General features: G+C 43.7%; 1 protein-coding gene across 1 annotated transcript; it reads right to left on the bottom strand.

Annotated features, from left to right (window-relative positions):
• Positions 1-99: 99 nt before the first annotated feature.
• Positions 100-14927, bottom strand: PDZK1 (PDZ domain containing 1). The gene is made up of 10 exons (XM_028726893.2): positions 14469-14927; positions 13263-13321; positions 10349-10560; positions 8931-9177; positions 7571-7707; positions 5861-6056; positions 4868-5064; positions 3825-4013; positions 2279-2578; positions 100-741 (listed from the first exon to the last, which is right to left on the bottom strand). Exons 3-10 carry the CDS (start codon positions 10556-10558, stop codon positions 682-684), a joined length of 1536 nt encoding a protein of 511 aa, XP_028582726.2. The 5' UTR covers positions 10559-10560; positions 13263-13321; positions 14469-14927; the 3' UTR covers positions 100-681.
• Between the last annotated feature and the right edge of the window lie 4176 nt (positions 14928-19103).

The raw sequence follows: 19103 nt of genomic DNA on the forward strand, positions 1-19103 counted from the left end.
GAGGCAAAAGTTGGGTGAGGGTTCTGGTCAAATGGTAGGTTGCAGGAACAGAATCTTTCACATTCTGTATATCAGAAACGCTGCAGACACAGATCAGACTACCGTGAAACAATTTATTTTAAAACTTAAAATGGAATTAATACTGTGAAAGCAACCAATGTAGATATGCCACTGCATAACTGATACACTGCAGTGTTTTCAAAGTGTTCAAATATTGGGCAACAAAGCCTAAAATTAGTTTGTACTAAAATGACTACACACTAATATTTGCTTTGGTTAATGGTTCAAATTATATGAGGAATAAATGTTAGTAAGAATGATTATTGATTTAATTGGGATATAGTAAGTGTACATATGCATAGTAGGTATTCACTCACCATTTTCCGTTAGGAAGCTTTCGCTGCAATCAACATTTTTAATGCATGCAGTCCTGGTCCACAGGGGAAAAGCCTGCAGCTTAACAAAAATGAGGTAGGAATCCAGTAGGATCCCTTCCTCACCTGAAAGCCATGTTATCTAGCAGCCCAATTCTATACATGCTTGTTTGTTCAATGGGCCTTTGTTTCAAGTAAGCATGCACAAGAGAGTAGCCAACATTTTCTAAGCAGTAATATTTGTAACTCTGCTTCAGAATACTATTCCCTTTTGGGCACTACCATTGGAAGGTATTTGCCCCTGGCATTACAATTTGGTATCATCTTCTTCAGAAGCAAGTGAGAGTGAAGAGGAGGACGAGTTAGCCTAGAGAGGGGAAAAAACAGTAAACAAGTAAGAAACGCTCCCAGCAGCAGTCTGATCTAGTCTAGAATATTGGCCCAGTTTGCACGAACAAGAAATGTGCAAATTTCTGGCCTTGTGGTTTGTCTCCTTGAGACAAACCAAGAGCAGGAAACCCAGAAAAAATGTAACACTCAGCCAAACCATAGCTTAGCTCTAAGGAGCGTAGCAGCAGCAGGGCTGGGGGAAGAGTGCTGGGGGCACAAACCCCCCCCCCCCCGGAACTAGCACATTTGCTTGTTCATGCTAAGCCTTGGTTTGGCTTAGTTACGTGCAAGCCAGGTCAGAAGAAACAGCAATAACTGAGCATTATTAGCAGTATAACCAAAAGGCTTAGTCATTCTGTGATTTAAGCATAGTCTGAGCACAAGCCCAGCCATGCCATGTCCATAGTTGTTCTGGCCAAATCATAGGACCACTTATTTGCAACCTAGCCATATAAATTTGGAACAGAATACCAGTGATTTAATTCACCGTATTTTTCGCTCCATAAGACACACCAGACTATAAGAAGCACCTAGTTTTTAGAGGAGGAAAACAAGAAAAAAAATATTCTGAACGAAACAGTGGATGTATGATTTTTGTGGTTCATGCTGTGGCCACAGACGTGATTTGACGGTGATTTTGGAGAATCCATGTGGATCCGTGCTTTGTAACCACGTTTTTGCGCCATTGCAGCCCCACGAAACAGTGGGTGCGTGATTTTTTGGTGCAGTCTATAGCCATGGACATGCTATGTGATCTGATGGTGAATTTGGGGTGACCCAGTGCAAAACTCCTGAGGATCCGTGTGGATCCATGCTTTGTAACCACGTTTTTGTGCCATTGTGGGCCCACACAACAGTGTATGTGTGATTTTTTTTTTTTATATAGGCTGTAGCCATGGACATGCCATGTGATCTGATGGTAAATTTGGGGTGACCCAATGCAAAAATCCTGAGGATCCAAAGGCTTTTACCTCCCCCTCCCAGGCAGCCTCCTTTAGAGTCCCTTATCTCCCTCCCAATCCCTTGCCGATCAGCTGCTCAGCTGCTTCCTTTCAACACCCCCTGCCCTCTAGTTCGCCTTAGTGTCTTTTCCTTAGTGGGAGCAGTTTTTTGCTCCTCCTTTTCTTCTAATTTCTCTCCTCATTGCTTTAGTATTCCTGTCTCCTCTCCTTGCAAGTTTGCTGTCTTTACCTCCCCCGGCAGCCTCCTTTACCAGCACCCTTATCTCCCTCCCAGTCGCTTGCCGATCAGCGACTTTGTTTCAACACCCACTTCCCTCTTTCAAAAAAGAAAAAGAAAAAAGAGCATGATCTGCTTTTCGCCCGGGCAATTCGGCTCCAGGGACCACACTTTCGCTCCATAAGACACACAGACATTTCCCCTTACTTTTTAGGAAGAAAAAAGTGTGTCTTATGGAGTGAAAAATACGGTAGGTTTTTGCCCAAATAAGCAAACTTAGGACTGCAACCTTGAGCAGATCCCTTTCCTCAGCCTTTCTAAATAAGGTAACTCACCCTCTCTCGTGGTTCTGGCAATGGTCCATCTGGCTCTGGGGCTTGTATCTCTGTGTAAGCAGGAGGGTCACTACTGCTGTCTGGTGGATCTGCCATGGGGGCAGTGACGGGCATATTCTGGGCCTTGAAGTGCCGATAAGCTTCTTCCCCACATACTACTAGTTTCAGCTTGTTTCCTCCATCATGGATTCTTGCCACGACATCGTCATAATCTTCGTTCTCCACGTTTGCACCATTGACTTCTATTAAGATGTCATCGATTTGCAGCCCTGCTCTTTCTGCTGGGCCACCCTCCTTTACCTGAAATTATATCGTATTAAAAAGCCAGGCATTTTATTGCTTGAGAGTGGGTGGGCAGAGTATGGTAAGGGGTAGTTCTGACCGCTAAATTACTGCAGGCTAGGAAGCTTTGTACACTGTGAAGATACAATTAATGAAATGCAATAGTTAAAAATAGTGAGATGGTATTTCCTTCCCAGGGGGTGCTGCCATTGCTTGCTGTGCTCACCAACCCCACCTACCTGCCAACATTTTTACCTGGCCAACCCCTACTCCCTTTATACCTTACCCACCCCTAGCCTGCCCCCTCCCAGCTCACCCCAACCTTCCTTTAAATATGACTACAGTGATGTTTAGCTGGGGGAGCTCTTCAGAGAGCACTTTGCCAAACCTCTCTCTGAAGCACCACCCACCCTCTTTTAAGCACAGCTGTAGTGATGCTTCAGAGAGCGGTTTTTACTTTTATTTATTTTCGCATGTGGATTTAGAGCATGGGAGTTTGAAAACAAAATCAATGGTCACATTCTTAGCTAGCAGGTGGCACAAAAGAAGTGGTAGCACAGAAATGGATAAGGTCCCGAGAGAAGGTTTGACGTGAAGTTAAAAAACGATGAGAATAAGACATTGTAAGATTTGGATGGAATTCAAGTGAATGTCAAAGAAATAATTGGCTGTCGATTTCTGGTGGCAATTTGTGAAACATCAAGATACTGTGCAATGCACAGGTTTGGGGTTTCATATGCTTGCATCTGCTTACTATGGCATGAAAAACGGATAGAATGCTGTCAATAGATCAGTGGTGAGGGAAAAAATCTGGGGCATAACAGTACTGAGTAATTGACTGTGATCTAAACAGTTATGGAATGGAATAAATAATACAAATTGTTTAGAAAACTTTGATTCCTTGTATTCTTTAACAGAATTTGCATCATAAAAGAGAACTGGCATTGATGTCTAACCTATGCATGATGTAATATATGCACTGAATGAGTGACTTTTTTTTGCTATAACTGTAATTATATAAATTCAAATAATTTTAAAAGCTTCTTTCATGGGCCCCCTTTCAACTCTTAATATTGTGAGTCTTTCATGCTCCTCCTTGTGGCCATGCAGCAGCAAAAAGTGGGGTGGGGAATGTGCAAGCCTGGGGCAAGGCTAGACTGAAAGTGGTCCCTGCATTGTGCACCTCTGGAGCAGAAGGGTTGGGCAACTGCTGCTCATATTTGGCATCATGTTTATTTCACCAGCATATGGATTGGATTAATACCTCTTTGATGAACTGGCCAGGCAAACCTTTGATGGCATTCAAACGGAAGCCAAAGCCACTGGGACCCTTTACCAGATAGCAGAGTCTGGGCTTGTGATTCTCTTTCGCCGTATGACATATTGGCACTTTAGCCTCACATGGAGATTGCACCGGTGTTGTGTGATAGTAGAGGCATGGGGATATCTTAGCCTTAGTAACCAACAGAAAAACAAAAGCATTTATTGCAAAATACACATTGCTACCAAACATCATGTGACGATAAAACCTCCCTCACACATTTTGGGATATAATGAGCAATATTTGCCACTAAATATTTGCAAATCTCTTGCTTCTCTCTTCCGTAATAGCAGGTGATACATTCAGTCCCTCCTTTCCTCCGTTCCCTATATCCTATCAATTTATAAGCACACTGCAGAGAATGATGCTGGAACTTGTGTGGGTGGAATAAACTGGCTCTATGACATTTTGACCCTCCAACTGTTGAAGAAGGAGTGAACATTTTACTCTGCTTTGAGTCATGTCATTAAATACTTTATATCTATCCCCCCCAAAAAAACCCCCACAAATAGCCTCCAACAATTTATAACATAAGCAAAGTAATATAAATGCATCTATACCTACTTGGTGCCTATATGTTCAGCTGGCAATATTCCATGCATTTTTCAAAAATTGAAAGTTTGCATACAGATAATCAGAATTCTGCTCCAGGAAAAGAGGAGCTGGTATATATTTGCTAATTTGGTATGAGTCATTTTGCCAAAAGGGGAGGGAAAATATAGCAATGTAGGAAGTTCCACGCCCTGCCAAGCCTTCTCAGCTTCCACCTGTGGCTTCTGAATCTCCGCCAGACTTTCAGGCTAATCCTTCCAACCTAGAAACTTGCTTATAAAAAGAATTAAAGTTGGCATTCTCTGCATATGTTACCAATTTCTATGCTTGCACTATGTAACTACAGATAGCTGCAGCCGTCTGGTTACCCCCATCGTTTTGCTCATCATGTGACTTCCAAGTTAGTCGTGCTTGTGTGCAACTGTGTCTGTTACCATTTTGTACATGGCGTCGGTTTCGTCATCAACCACCAGCAGCACAGTTTTTTCACCAGACTTCCTGATCTTCTCCACGACAGCCTCGTGGTCCAGTGCTTCAACCGACTCTCCATTGACAGCCACCAGGATGTCGTTGTCCTTGAGACCAACTTCGGCCGCAGGGCTGCCAGAATCAATGTCCTTAATTAAGTGACCTGTACACAAAAATAAGAAAGGCCTGATACTTGGTAAAGTGCCTTAGTGGGTTTTCGTTTAAGACCATACCTGTGGCTTAGGGCTTTTAATGTTGTTTGACTACCTCACAGAATGCTGCCTTCTCAAGAAGTGCGATTTACACTAGCAGCCAAATGGCACTGCAGCATTTTCCAAGCGAAGGAGAGAAATTGATTGGGCTCCAGATTTCTCAGATCCGAATTCTGTTTGATTATGAACTCAGGAAAATCATTTTCTAATAAGAACATTAGATGATCCAGGCTGGATTAGACCAAATAAATAATGCTCTATCCCCACCTGCCATTTTTAAGATGACAGCATAAAGCACATCTGTTCACACAGTCATATGGGGGGGGGATGTCTAGCAGTTATTTTTGCTGCTGCTGAATTACCTTTTACTGAGTGAATGTGATTGTTTATATATTTATTAAATTTGTATGCCACCCTTCATCTGTAGATCTCAGGGCAGTTAACATCATAAAATTACAAGAGAAAAAACACAAAATACATAATAAAAACAAGAAAACAACAACAACAAACAAATAACCCCTCCCTCCCTCCCTATGAGCACATTTAAAAGGATATAGGACGTTAGTCAAAGGCCTGGTTGAAGAAGAATGTTTTTGCCTGATATATAAATGTGTATTCCACAAATGGAGAGCCGTGGCACAAATGCGATTTTTAATGATTTTTATAATTTTTGCACATATTAATCACACTTGTATATGATAAGGTGTTTCATAAATGTTATAAGATATATAGATAGATAGATCATACCTTTACCATTCTGTTCCATTCTCAGGTAGAATCCATAACCATTTTTTCCTTTTGCAAGCTCCAGCCTTCGGGGTTTGTGGGGTAATAATTTCAAACTTGCCATTTCTCTCCTCAGCTGCATGTTCTGGCTCTTGTAATACTGATCGGTTTCTTTATTTGACACCAGAAACACAAGTCGATTTCCAGACCTCCTCACCTGGGAACGCAGACATACAATGCTTAGAGGTAGTACTTCAGCCATGTCAAACAGTGGGACAGGGCTGAGGAGCATTTTATATGCAAAGTGCTGATGTGGATGAGGTGACCTTGGAAATCCCTAGTCAGCACAAAACATCTTTTCTGGTGGCATTTTCATAAGCGCGGCTTAAATTGTTCTGAACTGCATTTATGAATCCTACAGTGTCTGGAGTGTATGTTCGATTGCTCTTCCACATTCAGACATGGCCCAACTATTTATTCACTTTGGATCTGAGTACTTAACACTAACACACATTTTTCAGCACTAAATCTACTACTTATGCAGCTTGAGTGGAAGGCATGACAGTAGACAGCTAGACACCAGTCACTCAGCCCTGTGGATGGGCTGGGCTGGGGAAACTATTAGAAATAAGTTTTAGCTGTTTAATACTTTAGAGGCTATGCAATAAGCCTTGCCTAAAAGCTCTGTTCACACATTACTCACATGGAAGGCACATGGGTATAGGTAGAGGTAAAGGACCCCTGGACAGTTACGTCCAGTCAATGTCGACTATGGGGTTGCAGCGCTCATCTTGCTTTCAGGCTGAGGGAGCTGGCATTTGTCCACAGACAGCTTTCCGGGTCATGTGGCCAGCATGACTAAGCCGTTACTGGCGCAACAGGACACCGTGACAGAAGCCAGAGCGCATGGAAACGCCGTTTACCTTCCCACCACAGCGGTACCTATTTATCTACATGCACTGGTGTGCTTTCGAACTGCTAGGTTGGCAGGAGCTGGGTCAGAGCAATGGGAGCACACTCTGTCGCGGGGATTCGAACCACTTACCTTCCAATCGGCAAGCCCAAGAGGCTCAGTGGTTTAGACCACAGCGCCACCCGCAGAGGTGGGAGATCTTTTGGGGCCAACTTTAAAAGATGGCCAGGGCAACCCACCTGTCAATCACCTGTCATGCTTAATGAAACTCGGTGGTAGAGCATCTGCTTTGCATGCAGGAGGTCCCAGGTTCAATGTCTGGCACCTCCAGGTAGGACAGGCCTGAAACCCTGAAGAGCAACTGCCAGTGAATATAGATAATTCCAAGTAATATGGAGCAACGGTCTGACTTTGGCAGCTTACGTTCCTATGCTTAAGCAGACAGATACATACAGTGGTACCTCGGGTTACAGACACTTCAGGTTACAGACGCTTCAGGTTACAGACTCTGCTAACCCAGAAATAGTACCTCGGGTTAAGAACTTTGCTTCAGGATGAGAACAGAAATTGCACAGCAGCAGGAGGCCCATTAGCTAAAGTGGTGCTTCAGGTTAAGAACAGTTTCAGGTTAAGAACGGACCTCCAGAATGAATTAAGTTCTTAACCCGAGGTACCACTGTACTGTGATGAGTTAACACTGGGAAAATGGTTGCCTGCATTCATTCAGGACCACAATCTTAGATCTGTGGGGGAAAACCTAACCAACGATTGAGGAACAGGGTGGAGGCTGAGGTCTTGAGGTTTAGGCTTGGAGATACCTTCTCGACTACTTCCTCATGAGTGTCATTTTCCACATTCTCTCCATTGATTTCGATCAGGCGGTCATTGGGCTGCACTCCGGCTAATGCAGCTGGTCCTTGTGGGGCCAAATCTATAATGAACAATCCCTTGTGACCTGGAATAGACAGAACCAGGACTAAATAACTCGCCATGTTCTGTGTTACTCAGCAATGGCATAACAATAGGAGCCCTGTAGACTTGGGACGTTTTGTTCAAGGAACATATGAAATGGCAGTAAACTTGTGATCCAACTGGAAATAACCATGTCTGCTTTCTATGCCCCAGGAATTCAAGAGGGAAGCCATTCACCCTCTGAAGCCCAACCTTCCTTTATGCCATGTTCAATACTGCCATGGGGAAGATTATTATACTTGTTTATGCTGGTTGATGATTGCCACCAGCAAGAATAGTTGCTTATTAAATACTACTTGTTTTCCCATTGTTTATTAGCACCTGGCTTATGATTGTATTGCCAAATGTAAGTGCTTCCTGTCTTGAAAGGAACAAGTCTTTCTTGGGCAGTTACAAAATGTCCCAGTGACTGCCAGCATGAAACATGGTAAAAATACCTAGATAGAGATCTTTCTTTATACCCTTGGATATAATTTTTAAGAGTTGAGACAAAAAGCAGATATATTGCATCCACCTCAGTTCTCTTGCTGTTATTGTGGAAGACATGTCCATTGCCAAGTACTTGCAGTCATATTATATTATTATTATTATTAGTTGTTGTTATTATTCCACATTACCCGAGATTTTCAGAAGGTAAAATTTAAAATCTTTTGTTTTCCAAAAGCAGCTTATCTGCGTCTTCATCAAATGTAGACTTACCAAGCTAAATGTTGTCCAGTCCCAAAAAGATTTGTATTTCTCACACCCAAAAACATAATTTTAAGACCCCTCACTGAAGAAATTTGCCAAAATTAATTTTCACCCCCTAAAATGCTACACTCTGCTGCCCCACATCTCATTTTAATGGAAAACCACTCAGATGCTGTGTGATGTGTGAATGAGCTGTAGGGGGAAAATGTATGTGCTAGCCTGTCCCTGTAGCTGAAATGTTTCCAACCAAAGCCTTTATATTTCCAGAAGGTTTGTGCTGTTCCTTCTGGCACTTCAGCAGAGTTTCAGAATAATTCGAATACCTTTTCATATCATTACCATGATAACTCACAATCCAAATAATGGTCTTCAACAAAGGGCTTGGGAGCATGTGCTTTATATGAAAGCAACATAAAGAAATTGTATTGAAATACCAAGCCCACCACCACCTCCAGAATGCATACAATGCATATTATATAATGCTACATGTGCATTGTCTATGCTTATTGTTCTCACCTTCCGTTGTCTTCAGAGAGAAGCCATAGCTGTTTTTTTCTTTCACCAGATAGCAGAGGCGGGGATGTGTAACTGGGCCAGGTTCTCCATTTGTCACAACTGAAGTGTTTTCTGCTTGCTGCTGGACTGGTAATGTTTGACCCAACTCTTCAAAATTGACCCCTTCCTTATGTGCATCTTCATAAGATTTTTCATCCAAAACAAGGAATGATACAGAGTCCACACTTTCCCTAACTAAATCAGCCACCTGTATGGGGCAGAATGAGCGTTTCAGTAGTAATCACAGGTAGGAGTAAAATAGCTCATCTAGGTATTTCCTGTTGCCTTGTACAAGAGGAGACCTACTGACAAAGGAGACTGAAGGATACGTGCAATACAAAATACAAAATAGAGTAGTCACAATCCAGGAATCCCATAAAGTTACCTCTGGGTGCCCATGCTGGGGGGGGGGGGGGGACAGAAAACGTTTGGTGTAGCAAATCTCTAATGATATATCTACACTACGGATACAAATGGGTTTAATAGTCAATTCCTCTAGGAAACTGGAGCGCTGTGAGTGGAGACCTGCAAGTTATATATGCCCAAAGGTTTCAGCCCTATGCACATGGGTTACCCAGGAGTAAATCTTATTAAATGTAATGGGACAAACATGTCACAGGGAGCAGTTCAGTCTGTATAAACTGCTTGCCAGTTAAGGCTGCTCTCAATATTAAAAGGCCCTGCTGCATGTTTCATGAAGAGAGAGGTTGCCTATGGCTAGAAGCATGGCCTTTTTAGTCATGGCCCTGGGGCTAAGTCCTGAGGGCCACATTCACCCTTGGCTAACCCCTCAGAGGCCACATGTCCACGATGGGTGTGACTAAAAGTTGGTGGAGCTATCCCATACTCTTATACTCCCCCTTTTTGTTGATGTCACCCAAACTGGTAGGATCTTAGGTGGGCAGAAAAATTGTTGGAGGGGCCAGATCAGGCCACCGACCTGCAGGTTAGCCACCCCTGGGCTAAGGAGTCATGTCCCTCATCGTAGTTAGCTCAGTCGGTTAGAGCATGGTGCTGATAATGCCAAGGTTTCAGGTTCGATACCCATATGGGCCACCGGCATTGCAGGGGGTTGGACTAGATGATCCTTGGGTCCCTCTTCCAACACTATGATTTTATGATTTAGAAATGCCTTTGGGAACTGCCAGACTTTTAACAGAGGAGACGGGCAATTGCTGAATAATATTATTGCTGCTGCACATGATCAAGGTGGTGGTGCTGATGGTTGTTTTATCAGTTTAAATCAATGTAAGGCACCCTGAGATTTTTGAAAAGGTAAAGGTTTTAAATTGATGAGTCTGGGATCAGGCCGCATGGTGTACCAATATTTCCTGTTTGTCTGGCAGCAGAAAGGGCCCCCAAATGAAATTGCTCTATACCGTTCCATGATCTTCTTTGTCTACAAAAATCCCATTGACCCTCAGGACTCTGTCTCCATCTTTCAGGCCAGCCTTCTCAGCTGGACTCCCCTTTGCCACGTTCCGGATCAGGTGCCCTGTTTTATATTTCTCAAGGCGCAGACAGAATCCATAGTTCTCTGCCTCTTTTCTGGTCAGTTTGCATTCCCTGGGCCGAAGAGGAGACATCATTTCTGTCACAAGGGATAAAAATAAATAAATATTACTCTGTTGGCAAAGATGCTCATGAAAGGAAAAAGAGCCTTGTTTAAGGAAAACTAGTCCAGTGAAATGAGCCAAAGAAGGTGCTCATAAAAAGAACCAGGACAATTATAGAAATACAGAGAGAATTCCAGGTTTTGATTTTTTTGTGGGGACAGAGAAGAAGATACTGATTAATCTGGATTATTTTTCTCTGAGAGATAAACTGATGCCCTGATTATTCATAGCACTTTAGCAAAGTTTTTCTTTGAAAATACTATGTAGACATCACACATTACTATAATAAAAGACACAAGCTACTCATTAATGATTTTTTAAAATTGTTTGTCATTCCCTCTCATTTCCACATAGCAACTCACACTTGGTTCAGGTCTCTTGTACAGCACAAACACATATTGACTGAATCACCAACTAGCCAAGGCTATCACAGGGTTGGTGAGGACCACAGCATCTCTTACAGTGACAGCTTAGTTCCCTCATTATTTGTGTGTCCAAGGGGCAGTGGGGCCATGCCACTGATCCTGCTTTCAAAGCCACATGGCATCTCTCAGCTGTACTCCTGATGTCCACATGCTAGTCATGGATGTCTTTAGGGGGGAAGCCTATGCAAGTTGTCTTTCCCCCTGCAGATAACTATAGATAACACACAGAAATCGGGGATAGTGTGCAGCTTATTCAGCAGAGCTAGCAGTGTGAGTCCAGTGTGAGAAAGCAAATCTTAGGCATATGATGAAGTATGGTGAAAGAAAGCATAGAATTCATAGGCAGGATTCCACAAATCTGGTTGCCAGAACAAATGAATGGCAACCATCCCTCCATCCAGCGTATAGCACAAAATATCCCCTCTCTTTTCCTGGAGTTCCTATACAGTAAACTGAAGAGGGGTTGAGAAAAGAGGCCTTTGAACTGTTGTCTGGAAAAGGTAAGAAATAACAGGAGTCTCTCATGCATGCTGCTTGCAGGTTTATTTATAGTAAAATGCACATTCCTTTCTAGGCAAAATGCCTACTTCAAGGCAGCTTATCGTGTTTTATCTTAACACATTGTAACTAAATAAAATGGAATAAAAAATTAACCAGAAAGAATAAAAACAGAAGGGGGGAAACAACCATGGGAAAAACACCTACTCAAATAACACATTTTTCAGTGGCCTCTTAAAAGCAGGCAATGAGGGGGGCAGCCGGATGAAGCTCCCTGGGGCAAATGCTTCATAATCCAGATGCCACAGCGGAGAAGACTCTCTGTTTCTTTTCGACTACACTTCTATTAGAAGGAGTTGAGGGGACAACCAGAAATGGAGCAATATTCTCATTGGGCTCAGGTGGGAGATCTCAGAGGAGAGATGAGCTCTAATTCTATTTGAGGTAAGGGCAAAACCTCTTTACAAAGCCCAGTGCTAAGTGAAAGACAAAGTTCTCTGCCTGAGTCCTCCCACTGTGCAAGGGCAAGGGATAGGTGGTATGGTCGGTGGTTCGAATCCCCGCGACGGGGTGCGCTCCCGTTGCTCGGTCCCAGCGCCTGCCAACCTAGCAGTTCGAAAGCACCTCCGGGTGCAAGTAGATAAATAGGGACCGCTTACTAGCGGGAAGGTAAACGGCGTTTCCGTGTGCTGCGCTGGCTCACCAGAGTAGCTTCGTCACGCTGGCCACATGACCCGGAAGTGTCTGCGGACAGCGCTGGCTCCCGGCCTCTAGAGTGAGATGAGCGCACAACCCTAGAGTCTGTCAAGACTGGCCCGTATGGGCAGGGGTACCTTTACCTTTACTTTTAATAAGCTAAGTTAAATTCTGCTGAACCTGTTCCCCACTCCAGAGGAGCAGGGCAGCTTAGTAATGATGCTACAATTCCAGTGCTCTGTAATAATTGTGTACTTTGCTCACCCCTGCTTTGCTGGTAGTATACTATAATCTAGATGATGTAGTTAATATGTAAAGAGATGATGGTTAATGAGTGGAAGATTGGACTAAGTGGCATTCTGCTTCCCTGCACGTATTATTCTTGTCATTCTAATTACCACTGAACAGCTGATTCCCTGGCTCCCTAGTCATATTATTTAATAAAATGAATACCTGTATTTTTTTATATAAAAAAAGCTCCAACGACAAACTAGCAGTTCTAGCTTAATACAAGCCCACTTGCTTGACAAGTACTATCTATAGGGTCTTCCTATGTTTTGTTGAAGGTGGGAGCAGGATCACGCCATGGGTCCCACCTCTGCTCTCTACAAATGTTCATCATAACCTGTGCGAGAGCCCAAATGCGATCAGGAACAGAATAGACAGGGCCCTGTAATGCAAGCAAGCTCATTTACAGGTGTGCATAGGCTAGGAAGCCAGCAAGCATGATCCCACTCCCCTATGATCTATGCACAGTCAGCATAATGTGTGCTTATTCCTTCTTTTCATAGCTAATTTGCAATAAAAGGGGCACACACTTTTAATAAACATAGTGTAATCAAATTTGAGAAACTCTAAACAAATAAAATTTCAGCATGTGGAATCAGATGGATTCCTGTGATTCTTATCATTTGTGTATATATTACACACAAGTTTCTAGCTCTCAGAGTTACATGAAAGTGATAAGGCAGGAACCTTCACCTAAAATCCAGCAATCATTTAAAAAAAAAACAACACACAACAGAATCGGAAGGAGAGGAGTCAGGGAAAAAACTTACCTGCTTGTGTAGTTTGCCCTCAGAATTTTCTTCTGCAGTCTCTCATGCTGCTGTACCAGCTACATTTCAAATGAACAAAGGTTGATTTAAAAGATGATTTATTTAACAGGCTTCTTTGCATTTGTTCGCCTTCTTGATAACCAATCTTTTCTCCACCCCCACACCTCTCAGCTGAGCAGCATTGGGCTTTCCTCAGAAACTTTGGATTCCTCCTTAGTAATGAATCACAGGTGCCAAGATTCTCACATGGACCGCAGCCAAGAGCAGCCACGTGTCTCACTCTAAATTAAAAGGACAGTCCAAGTCCGAATTAAAAGAGCCCGAATGGAGAACAGGGGCCTTGAAGCTGCAGCAGGCACAGCAGTTCAGAATGTCCCCCACTATAAGATTTTTATTGTACTTTAAATTATTGTAGGTCTCTTTGAATTTGCATCTACACATATCAACTAGCACATGGATAGGCAAACTAAGGCCCCCGATCCGGCCCAATTGCCTTCTAAATCCAGCCTGCAGACAGTCCAGGAATCAGCGTGTTTTTACATGAGTATAATGTGTGCTTTTTAAAAAAATGCATCTCTGGGTTATTTGTGGGGCATAGGGATTTGTTCATTCCCCCCCCCCCCGAAATATAGTCGGGGCCCCTCCACAAGGTCTGAGGGACAGTGGACCACCCCCTGCTGAAAAAGTTTGCTGACCCCTGACCTAGCACATGCAAATATGCTGTCATCTTTCATCCTATGTTTTTTTTTGGGGGGGGGGGGGGTTTGATGCAGGCCTACCTATGGTTGACACCCACCCTTCCTGTTTCCTCCCAGAGCTGAGCGGGACCAGGGATACTGCATTATGGACCTAAGACTTATGCAGAACTGGTCTTGCAGCAAAGTAATTCATCAAAACCATCTCATATAAAAAAAGGATGCAGACAAAACGCAATCTGGCAATTTCATCAGGGCTGAAGAATCCAAGGCCCCGGCCTACTCACAGTCATGACACTGTATCTTTGCTCCCTCTTTGCAGATCAAAGTATACCCCCCCAAAAGGGTAGGCCACATTTGATCTCAGATATCTAGAAATAATCACACAACAGCATGACATTTGGCTCTCCCACAATAAGAGCACCAATATGCATTCATAAGATCAGCTTTTCGTTCGCACGCTCAATCATATTTTGAAGTGCTGAATATAATAAAACGAGATACCCCATACCTTGCCAGAGTGAGGCCTCTGTGGTCTCTTAACCAGGGAGCTGATATCTGGCTCCAGGACCATAGCACTGCTTGGATGAATCCACACCCGCTCTCGGTCCCTTTTCCAGCAAAGCTACTGACCTAATTCCCATGAAGCACCTGTAAACCTTTAGGGCTTATCCAACACAGACTTAAACTGGCTTAGTGGTGATTTCCTCTCGCCAGGGAACCTGGGAGGAATCGTTCTGCAAGAAAAAAAGCAAGGGATCTCTAACCCAGAAAAGAGAACCAAAGGAGTTCTTAAGTTCTGCCTTCAGGTAGTTGTCTCTGTAATTCCAATCACTAGGCCACTAACAGAATTATTAGCCCTACAATCTCCAGGATCCTTGGGGAGAAATGAAACTGGTTAAGCTGATATAAAACCTATATGCAATAGATTTGGAGGGCAGAGATGCCCTTCGTTTCTGCTCCAGGCTGGAAGAGGGCAGGGGAAGTACTGGCTTGCTTAACGCCATGAAAGTACAGAGTGCTCTGACAGACAGTGTTGTAAAAACGGAATGAAAAGAAATCACCATTAAGTGCTGCAGAGTGATAAACAAGGCACAGGCAGTAATAGCACAGAGCAGTTATTAAAATCTTCCTGCTAGGTTAGGCTCATAAGATCAAGGAAATTTAAGCATTGCCAACTTCTTCAGAGATTTCTAAGGAGGGGCTGTGGAAAAGTCAGTTTAGAATGCTTTGAGATTACAATCTGTTTTGCTAATCCTGGAAATTTACCTGCCTATTTTGTTCCCCACACTCTGAAACCTAGGCTGTGTGCATACCCCATGCATTTAAAGCCTATGTTGCCCCCCCTACAAAAACTCAAATATTGGGAGTTGTAGTTTGTTAAGGGTGTTGGAAAATTCAGGGTGTGTGTGAACTACAGTTCTCATGTGCTTCAAATGTGGTGTAAATTATTTATTTCACAAAATTTATGTACCACTTCATTGTGAAAAGCCTCAAAGTGGTTTACAAAAAGAATAAAGTTATCAATAAAAACAACTGCTTAAAACATTAAAAAAAAATTAAAATCAGTGATAAACACAGATTAAAACACACATTAATATTCCACATCTGGTAAAAAGGTAAAGGTAAAGCTACCCCTGCCCGTACGGGCCAGTCTTGACAGACTCTAGGGTTGTGCGCCCATCTCATTCAAGAGGCCGAGGGTCAGCGCTGTCCGAAGACACTTCCGGGTCACATGGCCAGCGTGACAAAGCTGCATCTGGCGAGCCAGCGCAGCACACGGAAATGCCGTTTACCTTCCTGCTAGTAAGCGGTCCCTATTTATCTACTTGCACTCGGAGGTGCTTTCGAACTGCTAGGTTGGCAGGCGCTGGGACCGAGCAACGGGAGCGCACCCCGCCGCGGGGATTCGAACCGCCGACCTTTCGATCGGCAAGCCCTAGGCGCTGAGGCTTTTACCCACAGCGCCACCCGCGTCCCTTTGCCACATCTGGTAGGCTAGTCTAAATCAGAGGCCTTTCTTCATGTGCCCTCTACATGGCTTTTTAAACTGTTACAGAATCATAGAATTGGGTTGGGTGGTAACCCTGAAGGTCATCCAATCCAACCCACTGCAATACAGGAATATCTTACTAAAGCATCCATGACAGATGATCATCCAACCTCTGCTTAAAGGTATTGCTTTGTTTTTTATTATTATTGTTATGGGTTTGCAGGAGGCAAAGATCCCCTAAAACTTCTGGGTACCACTAATTTCTAGAGTTAGTAAATGTAATAATAATAATAATAATAATAATAATAATAATAATAATAATAGATTATTTCTACCCCACCCATCTGGCTGGGTTTCTCCAGGTTAAAAATAAATTAAAACATCAATCATTAAAAACTTCCCTAAACAGGGCTGCCTTCAGATGTCTTCTAAATGTCAGATAGTTGTTTACTTCCTTGACATCTGATGGGAGGGCATTCCACAGGGTGGGCGCCACTACCGAGAAGGCCCTCTGCCTGGTTCCCTGTGACTTCGCTTCTCGCAGGGAGGGAACCCAGGTGCAAGACAGCTTAGCGGTGTAAAAATGCAGGCTGAAATCTGTTTCTTGGCCTGGGGAGAAGAACCATCATGTAGTAGAACGGAAAGTAATGGGCCATTGACACATCCTGTAGGCAGCATAGGAGTTTGACCCCCTCCTCCGATGAGGGGATAGTGAGCAGAGACAAATGCCAGGCTTAGGATTTCATTGTTTGATGATGTAAACTGGGAGGAGGAGTTTGCCAGGGTAACGGTGGGTGTGATGTCACCGCAGGAAGAAATGTGCCCCTTTTAAACTGAGCAGTTGTTTTCTGTAAGTGTTGCTGGGGAGGAGAAGGTGGAAGAAGGCAGAACTCCATGCATGCTGGCGAGGAGAGGCTGCACCAAGAGACCGGGGGCATGACTGCCTGCTGCTTTGGACCCAAGTTGTGAGGGGAGCAACGAGAGACCCTGTTGGGGTGTAATGTTCTGCCCTTCCTCCATCATAGCCCAGGTTGTAGGTGTAAGACACACCGTATTTCTTATAGACGCTAGTCTCTTCTGTGCTTTATTCAAAAGGAACACAAATCCTGGTTAAGCACCAAGAAGAAGACTCCCGGAATCTCAGCAGAGATTGGGGTGGCCAGAAGCATTTTGTAATGTATTTTGTGTGTTTTTATATTGTAAAGGGCCCTGAGATTCTCAGATGAAGGGCAATATATAAATGTAATTAATAATAATAATAATAAGGTACCCCTGCCCGTATGGGCCAGTCTTGCCAGACTCTAGGGTTGTGCACCCATCTCACTCAAGAGGCCGGGGGCCAGCGCTGTCCGGAGACACGTCCGGGTCATGTGGCCAGCGTGACATCGCTGCATCTGGTGAGCCAGAGCCGCACACGGAAACGCCGTTTACCTCCCGCTATAAAGCAGTCCCTATTTATCTACTTGCACCCGGGGGTGCTTTCGAACTGCTAGGTTGGCAGGCGCTGGGACCGAACGACGGAAGCGCACCCCGCCGCGGGGATTCAAACCGCTGACCTTTCGATCGGCAAGCCCTAGGCGCTGAGGCTTTTACCCACAGCGCCACCCGCGTCCCAATAATAATAATAGCAGTTGGTAAAAGGCACTTCTGGCAACTGCGGCTACCTGAGCTGCCAGCGACAGACCTGGATCCAGAGGCAGCCCCAGACTGTGACTCTGCTCTTTCAGGCAGGTTGAAACTCCCTCAAGAGCCAGCAGTTGACCAGTTTCTTGGACATGGGAGCTGCTCACCCACGGTGCCTTCATCTTGCCAGATCTCGTTGGCCATTGTGAGAATAAGATGCTAGACTAGATGGGGCCTTGGCCCGATCCCGCAGACTCTTGTTATGTCCTTAAGGCCTTGGCTTTTTCTTCTTCAGCACCATAGTTGCTGCTTCTTGAAGTGGAGAAGTGACAATCAGGGAAAGAGGTAAGCATCCCCTCCCGTTGAACAAAAAGTAGCAAACCTATTTCCAAAAACTCATTTTCTTTCTGTTGAGACATGTCACTTCCTGTTTGATTTCTAATCAACAGCAGACAGAAGGTTCTTGACTGACTGGTGATCTCTAATACAAAGCAAACAAATTACCCATGCATATTAATCAAGTCTTCTCCTCTAAAAGCAGCAAAACTAAGTATTCAAAACTGAATGTATACAATTACCCAACCTTGGTACAGTCATGAGCTAATCTTCTCAGGTTTGTGGGAAGAGCTGACACTGCCAATAGTTACTCTTCAGTCTTGGGATGTCAGTCTTCCAAATATCATCTAATAAAGTAAGTCTTGCATATACAAAACTAACATGCAAGGCTTTGTATTCAGGGTTAATTTCGTTCATTTAACTTGAAAGTGTTCTGCCCAGATGAATAATTGCCTGGTACCTCTTGGTTTCGAGAGCTGAAACATCTTATCTTGGAATGAATTCCCATCTCAGATCCTTTCAAGTTCTTGGCTAGGTGACACATACATATACCTTATGGCTGACAGAAACAGGATAGATTAAAACCCCAAAATGTAATCATGCCAGTGCTTCACCTTGAACATTTGTTTGTTTGTTTGTTACCTGGGACTATTGATATAAGGCAGGGATGGAAAACCTGTGGCGTTAAAAAGAGCAGAAATAGAATGCAATAGCAGCCTCTCCAATTGTTATTCTCAGCAACTGGTATACTGCCTCTAACATTGGAGATACAACATAACCGTCATGGCTGGTGGCCCTCCAGATGTTATGCACTCCAACTCCCATCAGGCTGTCACAATGGTTAGGGATAATGGGAACTGTAGTCCAACAACAGCTGGCAGGCCAACATCTCCCTATCCTGATATAGGGAGTCCAAATATCACTCCCAGGGTGGGTCTACACTCATGGTTTATAACGCTACGGAAGAAAATAAAAAATAAAAAATTGTCCAGTAGCACCTTAGAGACCAACTAAGTTTGTTCTGGGTATAAACTTTTGTGTGCATGCACACTTCTTCAGATACTCTTAGTTGCTACTGGACAATTTTTTTATTATTTTGACTGTGTCAGACCAACACAGCTACCTACCTGAATCTAGAACGCTAAGGAAGAGTTAAGGAATATATATCTTAATGTATTGCTTGTAATATTAATA

This window comes from Podarcis muralis, chromosome 4 (genome assembly GCF_964188315.1).
Source record: "Podarcis muralis chromosome 4, rPodMur119.hap1.1, whole genome shotgun sequence".
Lineage (NCBI taxonomy): Eukaryota > Metazoa > Chordata > Lepidosauria > Squamata > Lacertidae > Podarcis > Podarcis muralis.